The 27,067-nt window shown below is 36.7% G+C and overlaps 1 protein-coding gene across 2 annotated transcripts in view; it reads left to right on the forward strand.

Annotated features, from left to right (window-relative positions):
* The window catches only part of LOC108752200 (MOXD1 homolog 2), a 233,638-nt gene that overhangs the window by 203,299 nt on the left and 3,272 nt on the right, over positions 1–27,067 (forward strand). For both annotated transcript variants that reach the window (XM_018492876.1, XM_018492875.1), the window contains exons 4-7: positions 14,190–14,384; positions 20,614–20,700; positions 24,209–24,391; positions 26,136–26,588. In XM_018492876.1, the coding sequence (XP_018348378.1) occupies positions 14,190–14,384; positions 20,614–20,700; positions 24,209–24,391; positions 26,136–26,588 (918 nt within the window). The remainder of the gene's footprint in view (positions 1–14,189; positions 14,385–20,613; positions 20,701–24,208; positions 24,392–26,135; positions 26,589–27,067) is intronic.

Consider the following 27,067-nt stretch of genomic DNA (forward strand, 5'->3'; position numbering starts at 1 on the left):
GGAAAAAAGTACTTGAAATTCTTTAAGGGGTATTCGAGTGAAAAAAGTCGTAAATATGAAGCACTAAAAATACTGCTTTATTTTGCATAAAACGTTATCATCATTCTTACGGAAAAGACGGTTTTGCTGAAGTATTTAAAAGTTTAACTAGATACAGAATCTGAAAATAGTTTGTTAGACCATTAAAATAATTAAGACGTTCGAATTCGTTATCGGGATGTTCCAATTTTTTTTGCAGCCCATCATGTTTGATATTCCTACATAATTATTTTGATGATTCGACAAAATTATTTTTAGATCTGTACCTATCCAGAATTTCGATATTTCAGCAGAATCGGTTCTCTCCGTGTGTTGGTGCTATTTGATGAAATTAACGGTAATTTCAATCACCCCATATTTTACGTATTTGTCGAGTAATATCGGGACACGAAGATACAACAGCATTAATAGCAGTTCTGTTTTTAAAACAGAAAATCGCAAGATGGATGTTATCCGATATATTTCGAGGAATATATTTCCAGAAGAGATCCGGACGATTCCGACTCGGTTTTCAACGTTTGCTTCCGACAAACATCAGTCTGTCCCCGGGACATCCGCGCCATTCTGCACGCTCTTACGAGGATATGACCGCTCATTGTTTCCGATTTTCCACGTTCCCGAACATTTTGCCATGCCGACGACGACGATGATTAATATTGACGCGACTATACGCGGAGGCAGAGTCTGCGCTGTAGCTAAATTACACGAACTTTAGTGCCCTCCTATCTGCCATGTCGGCGACGGGGTCCCTAGGGATTCCTTGGTTCGTTGACACGACAGTCAACGTCATAAGCCAGGACGACGTCTCATCCTCCCGCGGCATTGCTCGCTAAGCAACGTCGAGTATCCCTGTACTCTGTGCTTCAGATTAAATTAGAACTCCGGCATGTACAGCAGCAAGTAGAACAGCTAATCGGTGGTCATTTATAGTTTCCAACATTTATTAATACTCGTGGAAAATTACGATCGATTGTTCAATTACGGTACGACAGACAATTATTCGAATCTTCGAGGGATATTATCAGTTCGGAGCAACTTCTGCACTTCTCTATTTCGCCTCGAATGGCAGGAAAACGCCATTATATATACATATATATCTCCAAACGAAATTACATTATTCCGTACGTCCATATTGCGCGCGATTTGACAGGTGCAATTTTTTCCTCTGTTTCTCGCACTTACATACGTTTCATATTTATTCATATCACCGTCGTTTCCTATCGCGTGCTGAGAAAAAGGGAAAAAAAAAAAGAGAGACAGAGGATGCAAGCCTTCAGGGAAAAGTTCGCACGTGCCGCAACACGCGGGGTGAAAAACCACGGGACTTATTCTTGGCATTTATGCGACGAATTCCGTATTGAGTTGGCGCGGCGTGAATGCGAACATCGATACTCGGTCATTTAATGCAGTGAGTGGTGCCTTCCGCGTTGGGAGAAGTAAAAAAAAAAAAGGAGGAAGAGGGAGAGAGAAAGAGAGAGAAAAGAAGAATCGGAGGTACATAGTCGGCGTAACGCGGAATCGATAGCCGAAGAATTACTAGGAGAGGGAACCGCGCGTGTGCGCGGCTGCGGAATAATTCAGTATTCTCGGCATAAGTGGCGCGCGCCGCGGAATGAACACATGCGATTCTGCCGGAGGGTGAACCTGCAAGAACCTACCCGCGAGGCGGAAGAGAGAAAGAGAAAGAGAGAGAGAGAGAGAGAGAGAGACCCCTACCGCAAGCTCGTTAATTATACAAACGCCGTTCGTGCTCACCTCGGCGCAGCTTACTGACGCGAATACTCGCGCTTTGCCCGCGCCGCTTTGTTGTGCGTTGATAAGCGATAAGGGTGCTTTCCACTTTCCAATTCCGACAGTCGACTGTCTTGACCGACTATTTTTATCGCTTCGCTTGCGAAGCCCGGATGCGTTTATTGACCGTGGATGAGTAATGGTCGAAAGTAGTTGGATGGAACATTTTGCAAGACGACGTCCACTGTCTTGCATTACACTGAAATTTACTCGATGTAACGTACGGAGAGAAAACATTTCACCGTAAGACTTCGTATTATATTTACAAAAAATTCAAATTCTGGACCGTTTAATTACATCTTATTAAATATTGTACTAAAAATAATAATTAATATTCGAAATAGCCACCTTTAGTTTGGATATAAAGTTTTAAGTCGCTTTCGGAAATGCATCAACGATCTTTCCATGGATAATTTCTCCAGGCAGCCAATAAAATGATCACTGATTCGTCGACTAACGAAAATATTGAGTGCAGAATTTTTTTGATATTTAATAAAATGTAATTGTGTGTGACTCTAGAATCTTAAATATATGTTTAAATATATGTTACTGTCCAAGATCGTTGATAATATTTTTGCAATACCGTTTATCCAGATACGGTGAACGCTAAGATCAGGAATTGTCTTCTTTTTAAGAACTAATTAAGAAATAACGTGACTTTAGGGTTCACTGTATCTGGATTCAAAAAACTCTCTTATTGCAAAAACTTTCTATTACAGATGTCATTTTGACGTTAAAATAACGATAAATGTCGTCAACTTGTTACCTGAATAATGATTCGATAAAAATGCAAAATTTTGTCACACGAACATTTTTGATAGTCTGTATAATTCTTAATTTCACTCTAAAAGTTGTCTTACTGAAGACGATTTTAAAATAAAAATTTAATAATGGAGTAATAACTCGTTCTCTAATTATCGTAACCATAAATTAGCGCTACGTGAAATCTCGCAATAATTTTTCATCGTTACACGTATTGTGCATGAGACAGGAGATAGAAATTCAGTATGTATACATACGTTCAGTATGTATACATACGTTCAGTATATACTACGTAGTTATGTATAAAATGATTAATGTTTTAGTTTCGCAAGTTGATATTAACGCTTTAACTGTTAACATAGTGAACGTGTACATTACTAATGCTGCAGACGCGAAACAAAACACATGTTTTATTCAGCCGTCATTTCATTAAACAATCGTAACATTAATTAATAGCCAATAAATGAAAATGGCAGTTAATTGCCTCATGAAATAAGCATAAGTCTACAGGCAGATTTACCGCCGCACCTGTAAACAAATTGTAATCTCCGTACGTATGTATACGTAGAATCGATAACATTTGCTAATGATTGAGTGCAAATATTTTCAGCCCGTTTGACTAGTAAATGTATATGTGGATCGTTAATTCGGAAACTTTAAGCGATCGTCATTAATCTTCGCGTATCGAGCACCGAAGTTCAGCATCGACGGGCGAATTCGGCGCGCGCTTAGTTACGTTGCAACAACGCTCGTGAGTATTGCTCGAGGTCCTTGACAGGATCCACCGGGAAGTTTAGACTGAGTTTACCCGTTAATGACTGGGTACATACCAGAGGATGTGCTCAGGTACGCCGGTGGCCACGTATTCGCCGATGTTGGCTCATCGGCTTCACGTTGATGAAGAGAGTACCAACGATACACCAAGCAAAGCGATAGAATCTTGTTAGGGATGCCCATCCTTTTTCAACGCGCAGTACACAAGCGTATCCAATCAATGCTCCTCGACGAAGCTTTCGCTAGTATACGTGATTAAGTTTCGATAGTCGCCTCGTGAGTTTTAAAAGAATAACACGCTCTGCTAATCTCATGAAAATATTGCATTAATCGGCAATACCTGCATGAGTATGTCTTTAAAAACGTTTTGTGTTGGAAACAGTTTATTCAAGTTCTTGTCGAAACTTTGTGTTGCATTTTTAACACATTCAAATGTGTTAATTTAACATAATGTGATTATGTAATATGTTATTTAAATATTTTGTGTTAATTTGAATATTCAACATTTCTTAGTGTCAAAGTAACACAATTTATGAATAAGTAGATATATAACATGGAAATATATTTTTTAATATAAATTCTAAGATGAATGAATAAAATATGTGTTAATTTAACATTTCATAAATTTTAATTTTACTGGAAAAAAATGCAATTTGCTCAAAAATTGTGCCGATATCACCTTTTTCGATATAACATTTGTGTTACTTTCTAATATATTTATCTTATGTTTAATTAACACAAAAATTTGAATGGACGTTTAGGATACATGAAATTTGTTAAATTTAACACAAATCTTCCAACTACAGTGAGGAATAAATGGTTAAATAATTCGAGACAGAAATAAATCTTTCAAAGTCACGTCCCTATGTGGTGTAGGATATTGAAGTACCTAAAAATTTAGCTATATAAATGCAGATTCGAAAATAATTTTGTTGAGCTATCAAAATAATTATATAAGACGCGCAAACTGCAGAATACTAGAAAGCCACTGTTTGCAGCGTTGCTCTTCATGTTTGAGTTTCCTATGTAATTTTGATGGTCTAACAAAATTATCTTCAGCTGTATCTACCTAAATTTTTAGATATTTTCAGCAAAATAATTCTTTTTGCGTATGTAATTCGCAATTTTATACAGTCGATCTACATAATGTGATATATATAAAAGATATTTTAAAACATTTATTATTACATGTAAATTAATTTGTGATAATTTCCATGAAAAGAAAAAAATTAGTAAGAAGCGGACCACAAAGACTATTTCTTACTTCTAATAAATTTTATCCAAATACGACTGATATCTTCTCTAGAAATAAAGTCAGAAACTAATCAGTAATTAATCCGTACAAAGGTAATATTAAAGTTCAATTCATTGAAGGTCATTATCTCTTTAAAGGTCATTATCGATCTGCGCAGGCTCATCTTACGCGTATTACCCTCCAGAATGCCGCCGACTTTAATTCCGTTAAACTTCATTAAACGTACAGCACGATACATGCGGGGTAGCATACATCTACGAGCGAGAATCGTGCCGTCTTATCTGTGCAGTTAGATATCCGTGTGAGATCGCGTTCGTTTTATCGCCGGCTGTGCAGCGCCGAGTACGAAAACTAACACAACAAGCGCCGATAGCTTGTGTATCTTCACTGACGTGCGCGCGTTTTCGCGTCATTATTCAAACGGAGCGAGAACTTTAATCGTGAGAACTTTAATCACGCGATTCCAAAATTATCTAGCCGACGTAGGGAGGAACTTCGCAGAGTGGAAACGAGGAAAAGGAATTGCTTTGCGTCGTCATGATAAAGCGATTTTACTCGCACTTGACATTACGCTGCGGCCCTATTTGGAATTCTTCGAAGTTCGTAAGTCGACATGAAGTAGAAGTTATCTCAGAGACTCGTGAATATCTCGCACCTGTCTAATTAAAGAAAATGGACGCGATTTTATCAAAAGCCACGGTTGACTTAATTCAATCGTATTTCAGCAGCGGAAAAGAAACTTCTTTTCACTTTATGATTTCATTATTGAGAAAGAACTAGCTGAAGATTAGATGGAATTTATTAAAAAGGATCTTGCTACGACGATGTTTTAAAATATACAGAATGATCAATATTTAAATTCTTCCTTTACATTCTATAAACTTTTAGAGTTGCAGTTACATTAAAAAAGATTTAAGCGTTTTCATTTGAATATATACAATGATGATATCTACGGTACACTGATAAAATTCAAGGATGAAGTATTTAATTCTATTGCTTTTTTTTTTAAATCTCGTATTAATTCTAATTGTTTTTTAAATCTCGCATTTTACCTTGACATATGAGAATCGCGTATTTTCGCATTAATCCGCGTAGAGAAATAAGCGGGCATGTTTAGCGCTTAAACGCGAATACGAAGCTCGAGCTGCACGCGCCGCGAGGAAAATCGATGCGCATAAAGTATTCTTCTCGCGTGCACGTGAAACACTGATACGTATTTGAATCTAATCGACGTAGGTGCGCTGGGCTGCCTGTAACCGGGCCTGCGACACTTTCAATGGCACTGGCGTTACGAATGATTGCACCACGTACATCGTATATATCGTATTCCAGCCGAGGCAGATACATACGCGATCCCGTACACAGGGTGTTCCAATTTCCTCACCGTTCCTTCCAGTCGCTTAACCTTCAACGAATGTATATCGATCTCTTTTTTAAACAGAGATTCGATCGTCAAGTCGTAAGCTTTTGGATACTTTCAGCACTTCATACACGTATCATTCACTGCATTTAAAGTGAAATTTTTACGAAATTAATCCTTTGCACTTGAATGGCGACTCTCAGTCGCCCACTTGGTTTTGATGGCAGCAACTCGAGTGGCGAGTGAGAGACGACAATGGCCGTTTATGTTGTTGTGATATATCTGGGCGAACTTCACAAAGTAAAAAATATAATGATATAATAATATAATGATTTTATAACGTTAATTTATGCATTTCATTTTACGTCAACTGTAAGAAATTCTAATGAAAAATAGAAAGGGTTAATAGATGCTACTTGAAAGTATATAAAATAAAAGATATTGTTACACTCTCTTGAAATTTACAAAATTCTTTGGCTTTAAATTCATTCGTGAAACAATTATCGATATTCGAGCATTGAATTTTTTTTAATTTAATGTTTCCATAAAATTTTTAACACCGTGTGCAGTTGTGCTAAAGATCCCGGCAAGATTTATCGATTTACGTACGTTTTCGTTACGATAAATGGAGACTGTCGACTGTAAAAGAACCGATTCGATCCCGTCGCGTCGACCAGATCGGTATTCGCCGCACTATTATCGATTTCTCCTTACGTTTCACGGTGATAAATATGTAGAAGCCCGCGTATTGCTTTATTGCAAATTGCGCTCACGCTCGCGGGAGTACTTGAATTCGAGATACCCTAGCTGGATCTCGCGAGACTGAGATTATCGATTCGGCACCTCCGTCGTTCCCAGGTGGCGAGCAAACTCCTATCTACTTTATGGCAAACCATACTTATTTATGATACACACGTTTAAACATTTGTAACAAATGGACAAATTCCGTGAAATATTCAGTAGTTTCCTTAGCGTTTGAGAATGTAATCTTCATCTTCAATTTTAATTCCTTGATATCTTGTTTAGAAAATATTAATGATCATTATGAAATATCTCACGTTCGATTTGTAAAAAAGGTGATTACGATTATTTGAAATATACGACGTGTAAATATGTACTTCGATTTATTAAATTAATAAATCCGATTAAATAGCAAATGGAAGTAGCTATTGTATTTTGCTGAGCATTGTATAAGTCTACATAATACTTTTTCCCACGGTCTATGATATTTCTAAATTATGTGATTAATAGAATATGCTATTTACTTACACCCTTCTAAAAAATATACTAACTCCCTTAAGGATAACGAAATAATTTAATTCTAGCTGATAGCAACGAGCCCTCGAATGTCCGCCACGGATGATGAGGGTACGAAACGGGGAAGAGACCGATGACGAATAGAGTGAGAAAGGAGAGGGGTACAAGGGATTGAGCGGGCATGAACGGGGTTGTAGGCAGGCGAGAAGCGAGTGTGTTGGGAGTTTGAAGCCCTTAATTGCTTTTTAAAACTTTCCAGTTCGAGCTTCTCCCTCTCCCTGGCCGCATGATGGTGGCCCTCATCGCCACCCCTTCGTCGTACCCTTTGCATTCTACTTAGGAATGTTCAATATTAGTTTTCCCTATCGGGGTTGCGAACGCGCGTTCGGCTAAGACGACAAGCGAACAAGACGGATGCCAGAGGTGGAGGTGGGGAAAAACGAGGACGGCCGCATGGACTGATTCGTCGATAACTGGCCGTCGTTTTTGCACTCCAAGCAATTAACGTTGCCTTCGAAAGAAGCTACTCACGGATATCGGTTTGTCTATATTCTGAACATCAGGAGTCTCGTTCTTCTTTCAGCAAACTGTCCATGCTGTCCATGAAGTTTCACCGTGCTTCTCCCCCTTTTTTTTTTTTTTTTTTGCGCAAAGGAAGATATTTTCAACACGCTCGAAAGTTAGTTCGCAGAGAGCGCGGTTGCTTCCACCGTGTCAAAGTGGAACGATTGTCATCGGTATTGATTCTTGAGTTGTTCTCTAAGAGAGAAAATTTCGTTTGCGTTTTCAATTAGCTGAAATCTGTTGCGATTATCTACGTATCAATAAATTATACTTTACGCTAATAGAACTTACTTTGAGATACTCGAATAATTATAAATATTATTTATAAATGATCTTCATTTACAAAATTACTATATTCTTGAGATTGTGATACTGATATTGAAAATATACCCTGAATTTATTATTAATTCTAATTTTGATAATTTCCAAATTCGAAACCGTCTTTTAGATACGTTTAATGTCATTAATGAAACATATCATTTTTAATCAAATATAGGAATAACCCAGGTTACAAGTTGAACGAGCTATAATTAGGTGTAACTTTGTAATATTTATTTTATTCACAATTATAAGTTTTAACGGTACGTTTCGACTTTACTTAGTCCTGATCAATACATAATTACCCCATATATCAAATTAGATTAACAAAACAGATAGAATAAAACACATTATGATCATAACTAATAATCAGAACTAAATAAAGTCGAAACATACTGTTTTTTGTTTAATTTAATTGTTTGTAAGTTACACGAGCGAAAAGAAGTGATATTAATTATCAATTTATTTTGTAACATCATTTTTAATGATTCCATAAAGATCGTTTCTTTATCGAACCTTTTTTTTCATCAACTCGCCGCTAAAGTGACGATTTAAAAGCGGGGAGCGTTATCGAATTTCTAAAACGGAGTTTTCCGAAGAAGGAAGAGCGCGTCATTTGCTCATATAGTAAGTGATATCTCTCAACCTCGAAATTGGGGTACGCCCCTTAAATTCAACGACTGCCGCGCGACGTTAGCTGTGAGATACGATTTCTGGCGTAATACCGAGGAGGAAGAACAGGGGTGGGAAGTTTCGAAGAGAGGAAAGAAGTGGATTTTCAATTTCGGAGAATAGTTCGCGTGCTCGACCGAATGATTCCTATTTGTTATCCCTTTATTGTAACCCTTTTATAGTAACGTCAATATTACATTGACCCTTAGATTTCGAATCTAAGAGGACATCGACCTCGAGCCATTCTAACGGATTTGTGATTACTATTATAAATTAGATGAAGATAATTACATTTCATTATCGGAGACTTCTAGTTGGATAATTGTCAGGTGCGCAAATTGAATTATCCGTAAGATAATATTCTTCAATTTACTGTTATTCGGAAAACGTTGTTTTAACGTTATGATCGAAATCGTTTCCGGGGTCTAAAAACGAAGTTCGCAACAACAATAACCTTACTCGCTTCGCGTAATAGGGGAACTCTATTAGGCGTTATTATAGTACCATGCTCCCTTCGATCTATCCCCTTCTCGCCCTCTTTCTCTCTCTCTCTCCCCCTCCCCCCTCTCTCTCTCTCTCTCTTCGTATTCAACTTTGGAATTCCACAGAGCACGTGGCCCAAATCTTTTATGCCAGAGTTTCCAAGGGAACTCACGCGCCATTTGCTCACATCGCGACTGACATCTTTAACTTGCGAAATGGGATCTTCTGCCTCCCTTCTCTCCTTTGACCCAACGACTATTGCAACGGATAATTGCGAACTACGATTGTTCCTAACGTAGGCAGACGTTGGAAGGACGTTGGTGTGCAAAACGAATAAGTGGAAGAGATTTACGGCTTGCGGGAACAACGAACAACAAAGTTGTCCCGCGAAAGAAACGTCGCTTGAGTTAGTAGAGAATGTCTTCGAATCTCAAATCCGTTCCGTTTGTCTTCTTGCTTACATCTTGTTCCGCAAAGTTGTCTAGCCTATCTTTCAAACACGATTCTTTCTTTTATATCGTACTCTGTATACGTTAGCAGAGATACTTTTTTACGGAAATATTGCAGTATATACAATTATTATAATACGTGGAAGAGAAGTAACATAAATTAAATAAATTTAACATATGTGCTTAGTTTCTTTAGAGAGCATTTTTCTTATCGTATTCGATCTATACTATTTGTATTGTTATTAAAAAATATAAATTTGTTAATATTATGAGATATATGTATATATGAATTAGTAAGAATGCTGCTTGCTGATAATTATTAAAGACTTTTGTTATATTATCAAGCAATCTTTTTAACTTTTTGTAATATTATTATTTTCTTTTACTATAAATTAATGAGGATGCTGCTTGATATAATTATTAAAGAATTCTGTTAAAATATTATTTGAAACATTAAAAAATTTTTGTAATATTTCCTCTCCACACATTTGGAAGCGATTTTTAAATATAATAATTTTCTGCACTATAATTTTCACTACAACACACCTTTTCTTCATTACGCCGCAATTTCTTGTGTTTAACGAGCAGCTCTAATAAGCATCCTCGTGATAATTAACGCATAGTTATGTTTTCCATGGATCATATCCTCCGTTTAATGATCCTTACAAATGTCGATAGCGTTTCCTGCTTCCGAAAGAATCTTCTTTCTACATCGTTCTTCCTCTTGCCAATCTACTTAAGGATGCAGCGGGTTAGGTGGATCTTTTAAATCAGGATTTCTGAGATCGAGCACGTGGCTTACTCGTATCGCGAACAGCGCACTCGAATCTCACAATAGCATCGCGTTCTTTGAACTCTACGATCAACGAGACTCACAAGGTACTATTTTCCGGGAAACTCCTGCATAAGAATGTAACGAAATAGAAGATAAAAGAGAGGATATCTATTATGCTATAACATAAAACCCTTTGTGAGTCGTTTAATCGAAAATGCATTGTGTAATAATATAAATGCGTAACAATTAAAATATTTCAAATGATCACAAGATAAAGTAGAACGATTACAAGATGGAGTTAAAAATTAAATTAGAGGGATAAGTTGGTTAAGGCAAATGAAGAGATTCGGAGAATGAACCTAAAAAAGATAAAATAAAAAATAGTTAGGTAATCATGAATCGTGGTATTCAACGTTATGGAGGATGAAATGTGAAATTATGTCGGAACTGTCACGATGAAATATGAGATATCAGAACTCTTCGAATTAATTACAAACTTTATGTACGAAGAAAACACAGAAACAGAAAGAAAGAGCAGAAAAGATGCATTTATTATCGTCTCTAGATAGGGACCTCTTTTGAAGTCAGGGGGAAAAAAGCAATAAGAGTCGTTAATGTTATGAGAGAGGTTTAATTTAGCTTGTATTTAAAATATTAAGCAAAAAACCTATATAATATTCAGTCGCGCTTTCCTCAAATTATGGATTTTGTGATCAGAATGAATTTTTGCGTTGTCATGAAAATTTCATAATTGCTTTTTTTCAGCCATTTAATTATCTATAATGTGCACCCGGATAAACAAGCCGGATAAATTGAAATTCTTTCAAAGGGCAAAGTTTGTTTAAAATTCATTAGAGAATAATGTAACGTTATTTACTAATAGCTCCGAATAGCTTGCCTTTGGTATTAAAATTCATTACTCTTGAGACACGCTGGAACGTAATGTCCTTCTGAAAAGAAACTGCAATGCGATTGATCGAAGAGAGGACAACGAGAGTGCGTAACTAGTCGAAGGGCGTCTCCGAAATCGATCGTTGGCGAATCGCGTGATTCCCACTTCATTCCTTTCAGTGCGATGCCCATTTCCTTCGATCGACCTTCCATCTTGGCTTCGGAAATCTTTCGATCTGTCAGATCTGGGTCGCCACGTCGTGTTCTATCTCCTCACTTCCTCACGAGAATGGCGCCCGATTGTCTCAAGCAATTCGGAAACAAACGTAGGTGCGCCGATGATTATACGTCGGCGAAGTTAACGGACGTGGGTTTCGCCTCTTTAAAGAGGAAGGGGTAGACACGACGTGGGGCTCGGCGATTATCGAGGAACGTGAATGGGTAACACGTGAGCAGTTTGCAAATCTGTACGTCGCCGATTGCGAGACTTCTGTGATTCCACTGACGATTTTTTGCTTCACGCCGAGACGTGTCTGGAGTGGTGAAGTAACGTTCTTAATCTGGGTCTCCGACGTTAATGGCGGCAGACAGGGGTCGATAACGATCGAGAACATGATGGATGCGAATATTCCCCCGTGGTACCCGCTTTAATATTTTTGAGCCAATGTTTCAAAGTGATTTAGGCAAATTATTGCAACAAATGTTTAAGCATATGCGTTTTTACAATATCTATTATTTTATTAATAATAATAATTATTTATTTTTTTCCTATTTCTTTTAATTATAATAGATAAAAATTACATTTAATATAAAAAAAAATTATTAAAAAATATTCAGTTCTCTATTGAATTTAATTTAATTTTATTAATTGAGTACGAACAAATTTTATATATGAAGGTTACATAAAGATAAAAATGTGTGAATATATATGAATTTATAACGTAATTGTATCAATGACCTAATATTATTAGATAAAATGACAAACAATTTAAATATTAAGCTTTTAATGATATATACAATTTTATAAATGAAATTGTCATTTATAAAAATTAAAATAAGATGAACTTATTTAGAGTCGTACGTGTCAAAAGTTTAATATTTAAGATTCTTATGATTTTTCCAACTGATACATTTATCTTATCTATGTACATATTATGAATATTATGACATACTATCCTAAAAAAAAAACTAAAGCTTAAACTTAAAAAAATGTTGATTTTTCACATCTTCGATGAAAGATCTCTCAATTTCTCATTTTATCCGTCTATCGGTGTGTGTCTCGATATATTTATAGTTCAGTCATGCGCAATCTATGGTCCATTTGTGAATTTTTTGCGGTCCGCCGGCGCCAAGTCATAGCTGCAAATATAAAATCATATTTTCCATTTTATGCAAGCGAAATAAGCATTATGAAATTTGCCAAGATATTACTTCTTTCTGAAAATAACCTTTAAAAGAGGTTGCTGCTCCAGTTTATGTTTTATCTCATTATAATAAATTGAGCAAAATCAATCGATTAAGAATTAAAGAAGATTGAGTCTGCCATCACTTGAAAACGTCAACGTCGATACAGAAATTGCCTTGATTACAAACTTGCAAATTTCGGCTGACAATAACTGCGTGCTTCTCATTTTTATTCCTACCACTCGCGTCAATGAGTGACATATTTTTTTTTTTTTTTTTGGAACGGATCGGTTAACGAGCCCGCGTATGGTCAGTCCCCAATCAGGCGCGATTGTCCCGCAACGTGTAAGTGGCTTGCTTGTGTAAAAGCGACCCCAAGTTTGGCGGTTGGACACGTGTACGTTTCGCGGGCAACCGCGACAGGCGGACGATGGGACATTGCAGCTTGTATTTGGTATATGACCCGACCACCCTCGATGGCCGCCTTTCTTCTCGGGGGGTGAATCGCGTATGCCCGCAGCGCGACCGCAGATGATTGGCGCGCGCCAAGAGCAATCGACCCCGTCGCGAACTTAGGGGGTGCCGAAAGGCTTAAGCCACCCTGGGTGGTCGTAAATATAATCGAGTCCGGGGTTTAACAGCGGAATTATTAAAAGTCATACGAGACGAGAAAAATGCTTCGCATCGTCACTTTGCATTAATTCACACACATATGAAATATATATTTCGATTTATACTCAATCATGAAGATATACCGAGAAAAAGATGCTTAAAAATTTATTTGTGAGAAATATATTTACGTCACTGAAATGGATTTTTGTTTAAACGAAATGAAATTTTATTTCGCCCTAGCAAATAAGTAATCTATTTTTACAATTAATGAAATATATTTTACAGGAATGTATATTTCGTTATCACGTATATTTCGTTATCAAATTTTCTTCGTAACGAATAAATATCGAAGAAAACGTCGCAAGTAACATTTGCTTCGCAATACTTTGACATTTTTCTCTTGATGTACATCTCTTGCTCTATAAAAGAAGTGTGATCGAAATTACATTAGTAATAAAAATGAATGTGTTTCCCTCTTTTATTTTTCTGAAGCTTATAAAAATGGCTTACAATGGTTTGCCAGTGGTGCAATTTTTGATCGTAAATTTTACAAAAGGTTTGATTAAAAGGCGCAGCGAAGCGCGCTATCTTCAGCAGAGGACGTTTATTCGCGTCGTATATGAGGCAACTCTTTCCGAGAAGCAGCAGTTTTTATAGCGATCTGGGTACAAAGCCACAGGCCTTTGTAGCCCCTATCCTCTATCGATATTTTTCGGCGGCAAAAAGCGGAAGAGCGGAGAACGAGACACTCGTTTTGACTTTGGATCTTCTTTTATGTTTCAGAACGACACGATGCAAGTGGTGTGGCAATATCACGTCGAGGAGCCGGTATCAGCGGCCGGTATTTTACCTGATCACGGGGCAGTGCGAGGATCGAGACCGTTATATCTGGTGCAAAGAGACGCACAGCCCAGACGAAGTTCGCGTAATCAGGAAACGGATCCTCCTTTGAAAATCTGGGACATTCTGAACAAGCAGGTGAGTTGCTCTATTTTTAATTAACATTGAAATCCTTATATTCGCAAGATGTCCTGTAAGATGAAAATCACTTTACGATACGACGAATATGATCCAGAAATTCTGCCAAGATAAATGCTTAATGAATGAAATTAACTAACGGAAGGAAATATTTCGTTTTACTTCAGATGTAATTAAAAGAGAAGGAAAGAGATGAGAGAAAGAGACAGCAGTTGGTGCACATTGCATTTATTATGATTTGCGTTATTACGACGGCACGTGACAAGAAACAAGAACAAAGTTAATATTCATCCCGACCGCGGAGAAATTCGCGAGTGCGAACAAAGACGATTAAAGAGTTTTAATTAGAGTTCACGAAAGTGGATCTGCCATCGGCGTTGTGATATTGGACTCGATTTGTGCGGAGGGCAGATTCAAGCCGGTTTCATTTAAGTATTTAAGATAACTAAAGTTACTTTATTCAGCCTTCGCTGAAGAATCATCGTCAGCATTGTAACTCATTATTAACTCAACATTAATTTTAAATCAAGAATCTCTAGCTTCGTACTGAAGTTTTCTGAAAACTTGTAATGAAAGTAAAAAGATTCCGTGGACTCTCTCTCTCTCTCTCTCTCTCTCTCTCTCTCTCTCTTCGCATTCTTGAAATGTTAAAAACTAATAATTGGTAACATTCAACACTTGTGATTCCTTCAAGACTATTACAAGTATTTTATAAGAAAATAAAAAAAAAATTATGAAAAAAATTATAGATTTTTTTACTGTATAATTTCAAAGTAATACAAAAAGTTCGTGACGGAAATTTAGAACCCGAGTAAAAAATTATTTTAATAAGAAGCTGATGTTTTATAAAAAATAATTAAAATAAAGTGAGAAAATTTTCATTTAAGCTATAAACGTGTATTGTTAACTATAAATATTGATCTTATTAAACAAAAATTCATTTTATACAAAAAGTATAAATTTCCAATTCCGATCGCTTTTTTACTGTACATCTGATGAATCTTTAAGCTTTGAAGATTGTAAAGAAATATCGATCATTTCGCAAATCTACACAGAGAGAAAGTTAAAAATATTCACGTACAAAACAGGGAGAGAAATTGGTTTCGCACTATCAGCGTTTTAATGTTTGTAGAGACGCGCGGCGAATCATTCGTTTATCCGAGACGCGAACAAGCTTTTTCAAAGCTCTCTCTCGTCATACGGTTTTGTTTCCGTCATTCGTCGACACGTGTACAGGTCGTGCGTGCGTATGTACGTCGCGTGCGTGAAATGAATGTTCGAATGCATTTAGCTGGGTGCGCGCGCGACTGGATTTTTATCACGCAGCTGAGAGAGAAAGAGAGAGAGAGGGGAGAGAGAGAGAGAGAGAGAGAGAGAGAGAGAGATGGAGATGGAGAAAGAGAGAAGGCATTGTATGCCGAATTTATGACGACATAAATCTTAACCGGGTCACATCCGGCAAAAACTATTCGTTCATTAGCGTCGCCGGGTCGTAGATTACGAGGTCGGCGCTATCACCGAGAATCGGACAATGCTAATTCCACCGTCTGCCCCGGCGCTGTTTATAGTTTATATCGAGACCGGAATCGGGCCACCCTTGCGTATTACGCTCGTTGGTCCGCGAAAAAGTGCAAGATCATTCGCTGGACGTGCTGATAAACGACCCGGAAATGTTGACCATGTAATATCGTTTGAGACAAGCAAGCGCCTAGCACGAAATGTATTCGCTCGTAAATACATTTCCAGTTTGTCGAATTTCGCCATTTTTCGCGAGATTTTTGTGCCCGTTCGCGTTACCGAGACTTCGTTACAATCGCTGTAGTGGAATAATCGAGATAACAGGTCTGTACTTTTTAGCTACATTTGTGCTACGTTACTTTTCGTTTTCTTTCCTTGGAACAAGGAACAGCATATGTTTCTTTTACTTTAGCTGCAAACAATGTAAAGACAACTAAAGTAACTAAAAGAAACGTATTATATATATTAATTACAGGGGAATTATTTCGTATTTTAAATATATTTAAATACAATGCTTATGAATTGCGAATATTTTCTAGGTTATAGAAAAAAATAGATAAAATGCCAATGGGACGTAAAGTATTTCAAGTGCTCATTCACTCGAAACTTTTCTTCAAAATTATTTAATTATGATTATTTATCCCATTTTCAATTTTAGTGTCAAAATACTGAAATATCTAAGACATTTTTTAACTTTTTTAAATTATTGATATGTTTTGGCATTGATGTTGTTAGAATATCACTGGCGTTATATTTCTATATTTCGACCTGCATTCCTTTTTCGCATATCGCGAGATTTTCTTAACTTAGTACGCAAAAGTTATCGAACGGTCGAGTAACTTTTGTATCGCGCCGCGATGAATACGAATAGAAGAATAGGCACAGAAGAAGACGAGACTGATGAGAAATGAATTTACATTGCGCCACTCTTAAAATTCTACTGTTTATTAGAAGGATTTTGTTACCGGTTCGTTAATTTTTATATTCTCGATGTATATTGCGAATACCGTCGTGTTTCCGTTATAACTTTTTGATGAAACATGTTGAATTTATTTTAACAAATTTAGAATTGAAAATCAAACATGCACGTGATTACCGCAGTTATTTTATTATTGACATCGCAATAAATTATTGGCAGATTTAAGATTATTAACATTAGATTATTAATATTCTTATAAAGACGTGCATATAAAATTATTAAATTGCTTGTCAATTTTTATTACTCATGATTGTGTTTCAAAAAAATTTCGACGCACGGTTTGCAGAATTAGATATGTATATAAATTCCAACAGAAATATTTAAGCAGATCCGCCCCAAGCAGAAATCACGAGTCATTATGATATATCAAAATAATCTCCAAATGACTGTAAAATGATCATTAATCATTTTTCAAAAGTCATTTTCCAATTATTTCCCATTCGTTTAATGTCACTTTGACATTATTGTGACTTGTTCTATTTTAACCGAACACTGAGAGAAATAATTTTGTTATAGGAACAAATCAAGGGAAAACAAATGTGATATTTGTTAAAAAAATCGATTAGTTACTATTGCAAATTAATTATTTCTCATTTGTCAATGTAACAAATAATCAAGTAGTATCGCTTGCAAATAAGATACTCATATATATAGAAGTTGTAGAGTCTTAAATTGTAAAAAATTGATCAATTATAGTTTTAAGTATTCTCCCTATATTTGACTGTGATTGATCAGTTTCCTACGATTTAAGACTTCAAGATCATCTACGATTTCTATGTAAACGAGCCTAAAGTCGATCCAAAAGATAGGTTAAATTCTATATAATTTACTTCTGTTACTAATAATTGGTTGTTTTGTGTATATATATAGCAGACTAGCAGTAATCACAGCCAAGACAAAACCAATTTGTCACATATTTATAGGTCGCTCGTTAAAAATACTGATGGCTTGTTAAATTAACAAAATCTTTTCTCTCAGTTGAATATAGGATTTTCTTCTTATTTAATTATAGATTGACTCGTGGAAGTTTCTGTATTTTATTTTCGAACACTTTACGTCACTTTGTGAATGTCAACGAAGAAAGATCATTTCGAAATGACGGAGACAGTTCGACGCCCGTCGGCGTAGAAATCGGAAATGCGTTTGCGTGGCCCCTAAAAATTTCTCCGTCGCCTCGGGCCGTCAGTCAACGTGCTCGACCGCAAAACAATAAACGCGCTCGTCCTTCCCGGTAATCTCGACATCGATAATTTCGCATAAGCGCGTGGGAGAATCCGCCGACGTGGTTGGAGCGCTTAGGGCCAGGAGTCGATCGTCGCTCATCGGAAGAGGGAGAGATGCGCGAAAAAGAGAATTGTAATTTTCTCGGACGGTGTACGGTCGTCCATACGCCCCGCGGCGAACAGTTTGAAACGATCTACCAGCACCCAGCCTTTCCCTATACTCCCCTTTGGGGGGAAATACTCTCCGTATTTACCGAGATACACGGTAACACCGAGCGTGGTTCCATTGATCCGCAAAATCTCGTACTCCGTGAGTAATTCGGTAGAATCTGACTTGTAGATAGGAGATACATACAAGACAAGCAGCACAACTAACACTGGTATATATAATTCTTATCCTAGTCGCGAAGCGAGAAGCGTATAATTAACCAAATCAGTTGCAAAACCGTACAACTTGTATAATTAGTTGTAATAAGGGTATCATGGTTATACCTATCATTGACAAACAAGTAAAATAAGTACACCGAATAAAGTACTAAATAATTTTAACGTTTGCTTGTATACTATTCAAAGAAATTAGGATTTAGTAAGTTTTTTTCAGTTAAGTTAAGCGGACATATATTTTAATTCTAAACTAAAATAAATTCAACATGTATCACCAAAAATTTATAACAGAAATAATATTCGCAAATGTATAGTGAGAAATAAAAATTAATTAAACAATGGCTCTCTCTCTCTCTCTCTCTCTCTCTCTCTCTCTCTTTCTCTCTCTCTCTCTCTCTCTAACAAACGGTAGAATATCGCAGAATCTGAAAAATGGCGCAAGCAAGTTGCTACATCGTATTCCATGAAACCTACGTATATTCGACTTGCGCCGAGGAGAAATTTTTATAAACAAAATATTTTTCATCTCACCATTTATAAATCTTCTACTCTACATGTCGAAATAATCGAGGTACATCGGTGTACAATGCCAGCCGGATATAGCTAAGCGGTGTCTACAATATTGCGAAGTACCATTTTGAACAATATGTGTTCGCACGTAACAATACAGCCTGTGTACATCGAGCGAAACACGTAAAACAAGTAACGCAACTAACGCCGGTACATGCAGTTCTTATTCTGTTATACGTGCCGAAAAACTCGCAACACGTTCGTGCACAATACAACCGGCCGTGCATGAGAACTGTGCAAAATAGTCGCGTGGCGTGGAAGGCGCCGCTTTGAGACAGGGCGAAATGGGCTCGTATATCACAAAAGCAACTTGCAACCTTGTTACGTAAGTCGCACGCGGCGTCGGAAAATATGGTAATGAATTTCTCGTATATATTTGCGTTTAACTGCTCTTACTCCGTTGTAACAAACCATTAACCTGACGTATGCATCAAGTAGCTATAAGTCTCTCGAATTTTCCCCTTTTATACTTCTTACTATTCATCCCAATAGACGTTCTTTTATTAAGGATTTATTAAGTGACGATTACTTTTCAAAGAGAGAGACGAAATGTAATATTTTCGAAATAATGAAATTATGATCCGATAGAATAAATATTTATGGCATAAATGTATTTTTCCAATAATCTGTTTGATGTTTTACGCTTTGATTATATCTGGTAATGACCATATATAAAATATCATTTAAATTTTATACATTTAAATAACACACATTTTGTAACAATAATATTTTTATTTTGTTTTTATGTTTACTCTTAATTTAAAATTTTACAGCGATTTTGTTATTAAAACTTAGGTTGGAAAATTTATAGTGGAAATTCTAATTTTTGAAAGGATCATTTGAAGCTAGAAATATAAGTGCGTACTATATAATATCTGCGTATTTCTCCAACTTTGCTTATACTTTTTATATTTTACTATATAGGTAATGCATCCTCACTTCAATTTCAATTTATTCTTGGACACTGAAAATTGACGGACATTATTTTAAAAAAATGTCATCATTGTCATCTCTACACTCACATTAAAAAGCAGGATTTCAAGGCTGAAGAACAAATTACTTATTCAGTATGTTTACAACCATTTAAAATGTTCCCTTGCAACGAACTAATCAACTATTATAAACGTAATATTAATTATTTGATATCGATCAATTTATCATTGAATAATTGCTGATAAAAGACCTGTATGTTCCGAAACGTTTATTCATTCTATTTACTTTTCCTATAATAAATTGATACAATATTATTAACTTTGTTTTGTTCGAATATAGACCGTTTCTTTGTGTGTTTGCTTTGCAAAAAAAAAACGAGCGATTTGAATATTATACTTTACAGTTTAATTGTTTCAAAAAAAATATATATATATATCTAGTATATATACAGTTGCGTATATATCAAAATCAAATTGTCCTGCTGATAAAGTGGTACATTGATACTTCTCCGTGACATCGATGCTGATACGAAGTATCAATGGTCCCAATGTAGCGGCTCTATCCGTTAGTTTCTCATGGAATTATACTCGCTTAACGAAGTACCATTCGAATTGCTGTGCAGGTTCGTTTACCCATGGGGCAAGATACGCTGCTCTGGTGCCGTGTCCTGAGGATGCCGAGCATTAATCAGAAACACCACGTCGTGAAGGTGAGTTCCTCCAGGTATATAACCCGTTTACGGTAGCTCGCGCGCGCCCGCCGCTCTCCGACTTGATTAAAGCGAAGGTGGATGCTCTTGTAATGCCGAAGAAACTGCTCGTCGAGTTTACCGACTCGCCCCCCCCCCCATCTCTTTCCCGTCTCACCCTCACCTTCCTATACGGGAGTTATCTTCTGCCTCGCGTGTTTTCGCGTCTGAAGATGCAACATCTTCAGGTAGCCGCCCGATAAATATGCCGCGCAAAATGATAATCTAGAAGTTACAGTGTGTTTGTACCGAGTGTTTAATCATAGTCAATGGTTTATTTTTTTTAGAAATATTCCGATGTACTACTAGAAAGTACTATTAAAAACAATTGTTTTAATTCACAATCTCGCATCTCTCTTTTGGTAGTCTCTTAAATAATAATCTTGATATTATATAAAATTTTAAAAACATTAAATTATTTTATATTTTTGTCTTTTTGTGTGATACATTTAGTTTTTTTCTTGTATCCTAATCGAGAATACATTTTGATTGCTCCAAGAATTTTTATTATACTTATAGTTATATACATGTATTTAAAATATGTACAATTACTTTTTTATGGCAAACATAAAAAGAATTCTAAGATACTCGCGTGCTTATTGCTCGCTTGATTAGAAAAAGATTTTCGATTTGCGTGCCGAATGCAAGTCGAAATCGATCGATCAATTCGGCTATGAAACTTCATCATAAATGAACGAATGGGCGGATCTGTACGATGGCAGGATCAATGCGGAAGGCGAGATCATTTCGCCGTTCCGGCCGCCGGTTTTCACTACCAACGATGACAGATCGACGCACGAGATGTCATCGATAAATGCGACAGTGACAAAGCATGCGGTCATAAACCTTGTATTACTGCCGGGTATCGATTCACGTTAGTATAAAGTTTCATTTTGATGCAGAGAGACGCGCACGATTCTCCAAATCGCGTGTTAAAAATCGAAGTTGGACTGGCAGTAAAGCGCAAAGCAGGCAGTAAAAGTTTGCATATCTACGCTTTCGCGAATTCAACGCGATATTTTATCGTCAACGGAATCTGTTACGTTAATGTTATCCAATCTATTGCTATATATACTGTTTATGCAATCAAAACTACAGTGAATGGAAATCCTGTTATTACCGACTTTATTATATTTTTATATGTTAGATATTATAATACTTCAAAGTTGTTTATTTTTATTGTCTTCTAAAATGAATCACAGAATGTCCCAAATAATACGTTTACCCTTGTACGTTAATAGACATTGTACAAATAGAGTATAGATCGATGGATATGAAAATTTACTTCTGCCCATATTCGGGAGAAATTGGTTTTAAACCGAAGAAGATTGATTGATTAAAAAAGGTACCGTAATATTTGAAGTTATATGTACATATGAAAAATCGAGTAAATGTTATCTCTTTTCTATAAATTCTAGAATTTATGTACTCGCCTATTTTTACTAGACTTTCTATTCAGCGTGAATTTTATGTTAGCGGATAATTTGAACAAGATATTTCCGCATGTATTCATGTTTAATGTTTCTCGAGTTATATTCTTCCTCTCTGACAAAGCATATGTGATAACTCAATAAAATCTCACCTAGTTACAATATATATTCTATTCTAATTTTATTCAGTTATTATATAACGTCCTGTAATTATATCGGAAAATTAGAATAAGTAAATGATAGATGATCATCATTGTGTTAGCTAATTTACAAAATTCCTTCTCTATATTTTACTTTTATATTTTTACACAAATGAAGAAAAATATATTCGTTAAAGACGGATCTTAAGTGCTTAATAAAGGCTGTGTGAATTTCACAATTTCTTGCATTTTAAGTATATGAAAAGTGACTTCGATGTAAGTGTGTGATTAGTTTTTCCATGTAAAAATAACACACTATATTCAATCAAATATTGATTAAACGTGCAATATAGTGTATAATTTTTATACGGAAAATAACACAGATATTGAAGTTAATTTTACACACTTGGATTTGCAGTGAATTCAAGCAAAGCACACGGAAAAAAAAATGTTTCTGATCACAGCTAATTCTGATTAGCTAAAATTAGTTACTATGACTATAAAATTTACTGATACATACAAAGGATTTGCTGCTGTAGCTAATATGAAGACGTGATAGCAAAATATGCTTGCCTGTTACACTCAATTTATTTAGCAATATGAAATTAGTTATCACAGTGATGTTGTCACCGTGTAAAAGAAAATTGTCTCTACCACAGCTAAATATGGTTTGCTGAAACTGTACTTGCCACCAAATTGTCTGCTACACAGAAAACGTTTGCTGCAATACATCGACATAATAGCAAAATGCTTGTCTATTACAAATGATAATATTTAGATCTCACAGTTAATGAAAATTAGACCTCGCACGACGTTAGATGTCTATACTGAATTTAGCTGGCACACCTCATTTTTAGCTGATCTTTTTTTCCCCGTGTACGATTACTTGCGATCTTGAAATACATTTTTACTTAATATTGTCGGAATATTTGTATTTTTATTACTATTGTATTCTATTTCTTATTACTCAGTCCTGTATTCTCGTTTCTATCTTATCGTATTTCAGCTCTCGCTGATGTTTATATCCGCACCGGTATTTCCGAATAGGGTGTTGGCTCGACTGGCTGATATAGTTCGCCCTATCTAGCTTCGGTCGACACCTGAATCTCGAACTCGATCGGACGTGACCCAACTATGCGATGCGATTGCTCTGTGTTCCTATCACGGGTATAGCGACAGGAGGGTGGAAGGGAGCGAGGAGAGGCGATTAGCGTTTCGATTGCTTTGATAACTTAAGCGCTTAAAACGCGGACACCCGCATTTTATGGAACTTTTATTGACGAAGCAAGGTATTCTGAGGTTAACAGTCGAGTGAACTGCTGTTAACCGTGGTATCAGTGGGCACCTTAATTTGTTACTCCTATTGAGAGGTAAACGAGAGCCGAAACAGCTTGTTTCCCCGATGAGCGAGAAATACCGTATCGACTTGCGTCGGAGACTGCTCTTTGCCAAACTTCTGTGCTCAAACAGCTTTCCCCAAACTGTTAGAATCGACGCTTATTAAAGTGCGAAGTGTCTTCCTTTTTCTGTTACTGCTGATATCCCATTATCCATTCAATTCATTGACATTCGCTTTGTTTTAAATCGAAACGGCGAGTACACGCCGTTAGTCATTAATCGAATTAATTGCCCGTAAAATAATGCGACATGACAACTTTGAAAGAAATAAAGAATCTTGCAATTTTTTTCCATTCACGGGATTAAGTTATACGAATAAACGAGACAATCTCCACTTGAAGCTCGCGGCTTCTTCAATCAATTTCAGCGTCGATTCTATTGCGATAAAAGTGTCAAGGTATACGTTGTTCTTGAGTTATGAACACGTTACGAACCAGTACGACCGAAATGCGCTCGACATTAATCCTCGTTACGAGCTTGTACGCCTGTTGTATATTTCAGTACGAACCAGTTATTCAGCCGGGAAGCCACGAATACCTTCACCACATGACCCTGTACGAGTGCCGCGGAGATCAAGCTGAATTGGAATCCGCGGCCGAAACTACCGGGGGTGTCTGTTATGTTCCTGATAAACCCACATTCCAGTGCAACACGATCGCAGCCACTTGGAGTCTCGGTTCTGAGGTATGTCGAAAACTTCTCTTACGTTTATACGAGGCTGAAGGCCTCGACGTGAGGCACTGAGGTGCTTCCATGCACTGGAAGTGCAAGTTTTCGGTAGTCACAGAAACTATCTGCTGCACAAAATTTCAGAGATGCGCGAAATACAAATTTTAAAATTCATTTATTTTTCACTGAACATTACGCGTTTTGTAACGATCATTAATTAAAATTCTTTAGTCATTTTGCCAATAATGAAATTATCCAGTTATTTTATCGAAGTCTTCGATTCGGTGTGTCAGAGAATAAAATGGTTTAATAAATTATTTAATTGAGATATATATGGGAAGAATGTTTTGTTGAAGTACTGAAAAATTTATTTCTGAAAATAATTATATTTGGACCATCAAAATAATTATGTGGCTCAAACTGATTGCTAAAACGTTAACACTTTTTGCAGGTTGTCATCAACACTTAATCGTTTTATATTTAATTATTTTTGATAATTCAACAAAATTATTTTCAGATTTGTAGGCAGTTAAATATTTAAATACTAGAGCCAAAAATTGTTCTTTCCGTATAAAAGTTATTTTTTTTTTAAATGGACAAAAAATATATAAGCGGAATATATTAATTAAATTTATTGTATCTTATTTGTTTCTCTATAACTTTGATCATCAGAAGTATCCATTGACCCTTCACTATGTAAACTTGACTTTTCGTGAAGTATCGCGCGTGATCGTGCAAAGCACGTCCGGAGTTTCGTGATAATTCCGAGTGCGGTGTAATGTATACCAATGTGAGAACATGAATACCGCAAACTTGTTTCTTCGTGGTTATTGGTAATACGAACGTCCTGTGAAATTGCAACCAATCGTAAAACATGTTGTCTTGTATATAATTCCCAATAAATGATGAAATAATAACATCAATTGGTATAACACGCGGTATTATATGTAATATTAAATAGTGCACCAAACGTTTTTACTTGTATTTTAATTTTTAAAACAATAGATATATCAATAATGTTACTGTATTATGTTCAAATATTTATCAGATTATTCAGATTACTTTCAAAAATAGTAACGATAATACATTTCGCCAGTCTACATTTATTTAGTAATATTATTAAATGATTATTATTTTAATCTCAGACAAAAAATAATAAATAAAATTTCCACTGCGGACAATTTTTGATTGACTACAAACGATAGCAAAATAAGAATGATCTCACACACACACACACACACACACACACACGCGCGCGCGCGAACATTTGTATTTGAATATTTAGAATTAAAATAAAAATCTCATTAATAATGCAAACACGTTTGGTGCTAACGATCGAAATTATTGGGGCTATGTTAATAAATTTAAATTCAAAATGTTCTTGAGGTTAGCGATTATATCGCACGACGATTCCCCGAATTGGGCGGATGATTATCTTGCTCATCATCGGTACCTAAAAATTAAAATTAATCGGGCATAATTCGTGAGTACCATGCACGTCCAATAAGGAAACGAATTCCATGAGCGACAATTTTCATCGGGGGCCCGTTCTGATGGATCGAGGCGCACACCGATTATACCAAACTTGAAACGTCGCTGGGGTAGGAGGGGCGTGATCAGACCGAACCAGATCGGAGATCTGGCGAGAACGGGCCCTACGATCAGAACCGGACCGGGGTATTCGCTGCCGGTCCTGTTTTTATTTACTGGCAGCTTCTGCATAATCCATCGTTTCCCTCTCTCTCTTTTGCCGCACCAGGGCTTTAATTATCCGCCGGAGGCCGGATACGCGCTCAATCCGTACGCGGGGCCCCGCTACTACATGTTGGAGACCCACTACACGAACCCGCAGCTGGACGCCTTCATCAGCGACAGCAGCGGCCTGCGTCTTCTCTACACCGATCGACTGCGCAGCCATGACGCTGGTATCCTCAGCGTTGGCATCGACCCGAACTGGCGGCACATAATACCGCCCGGCCAGCCTGAGGTGGTCTCCGAGGGCCACTGCATCGCCGATTGCACCGGTCAGACGATACCGAACAGCGGCATTAACATGTTCGCCGTGATCATGCACACCCACCAGCTCGGCAGGAAGGTCCGCCTGCGGCAGATCCGCGCCAGCGAAGAGCTGCCGCCGATCGCCGCCGACACCAACTACGATCCCAATTATCAGGAGTATCGGAGGCTTCAGAGACCGGTCAAGGTGTACCCGGTAAGTACAGTCTTAGCATACGATGTACGATGTATTATATATTGCTTATATACTACTGAACGATAGCATTTCCCAATGGAATGGCGATACTTTTTCTATTGAAATAATGAATAATAATTACATTTGAGAAGAAGATATCGAATATTGCGGGTTCAAGTTATAGATTTTATTTTAATCGTTATATCAAAATCCAATTTATTGGCTAATTTATTAAACTTACTTCATCCGCCCTGCGGCGATAGCTAATGCAATTATAAAATATTCCCGATTAACGGAAGAGAATCGCGAACAGACTCGGGGGAGGAAAAGAATCTCGAACTCGAATCTATCCGCCAAGATTTTTTCTTTGAAAATAATCCAAGATTATTCTTAAGCGCTTCGCGAGCAACTTACGTCTTCTACAGCGATCCTTTAATATATTCTTATTTTTCTGTTCTGTTTCCACTGTGTTACACGCCTTTCGTTTACTTGCCGCGAAC

Source organism: Trachymyrmex septentrionalis, unplaced genomic scaffold (genome assembly GCF_001594115.1).
Source record: "Trachymyrmex septentrionalis isolate Tsep2-gDNA-1 unplaced genomic scaffold, Tsep1.0 scaffold59, whole genome shotgun sequence".
NCBI lineage: Eukaryota > Metazoa > Arthropoda > Insecta > Hymenoptera > Formicidae > Trachymyrmex > Trachymyrmex septentrionalis.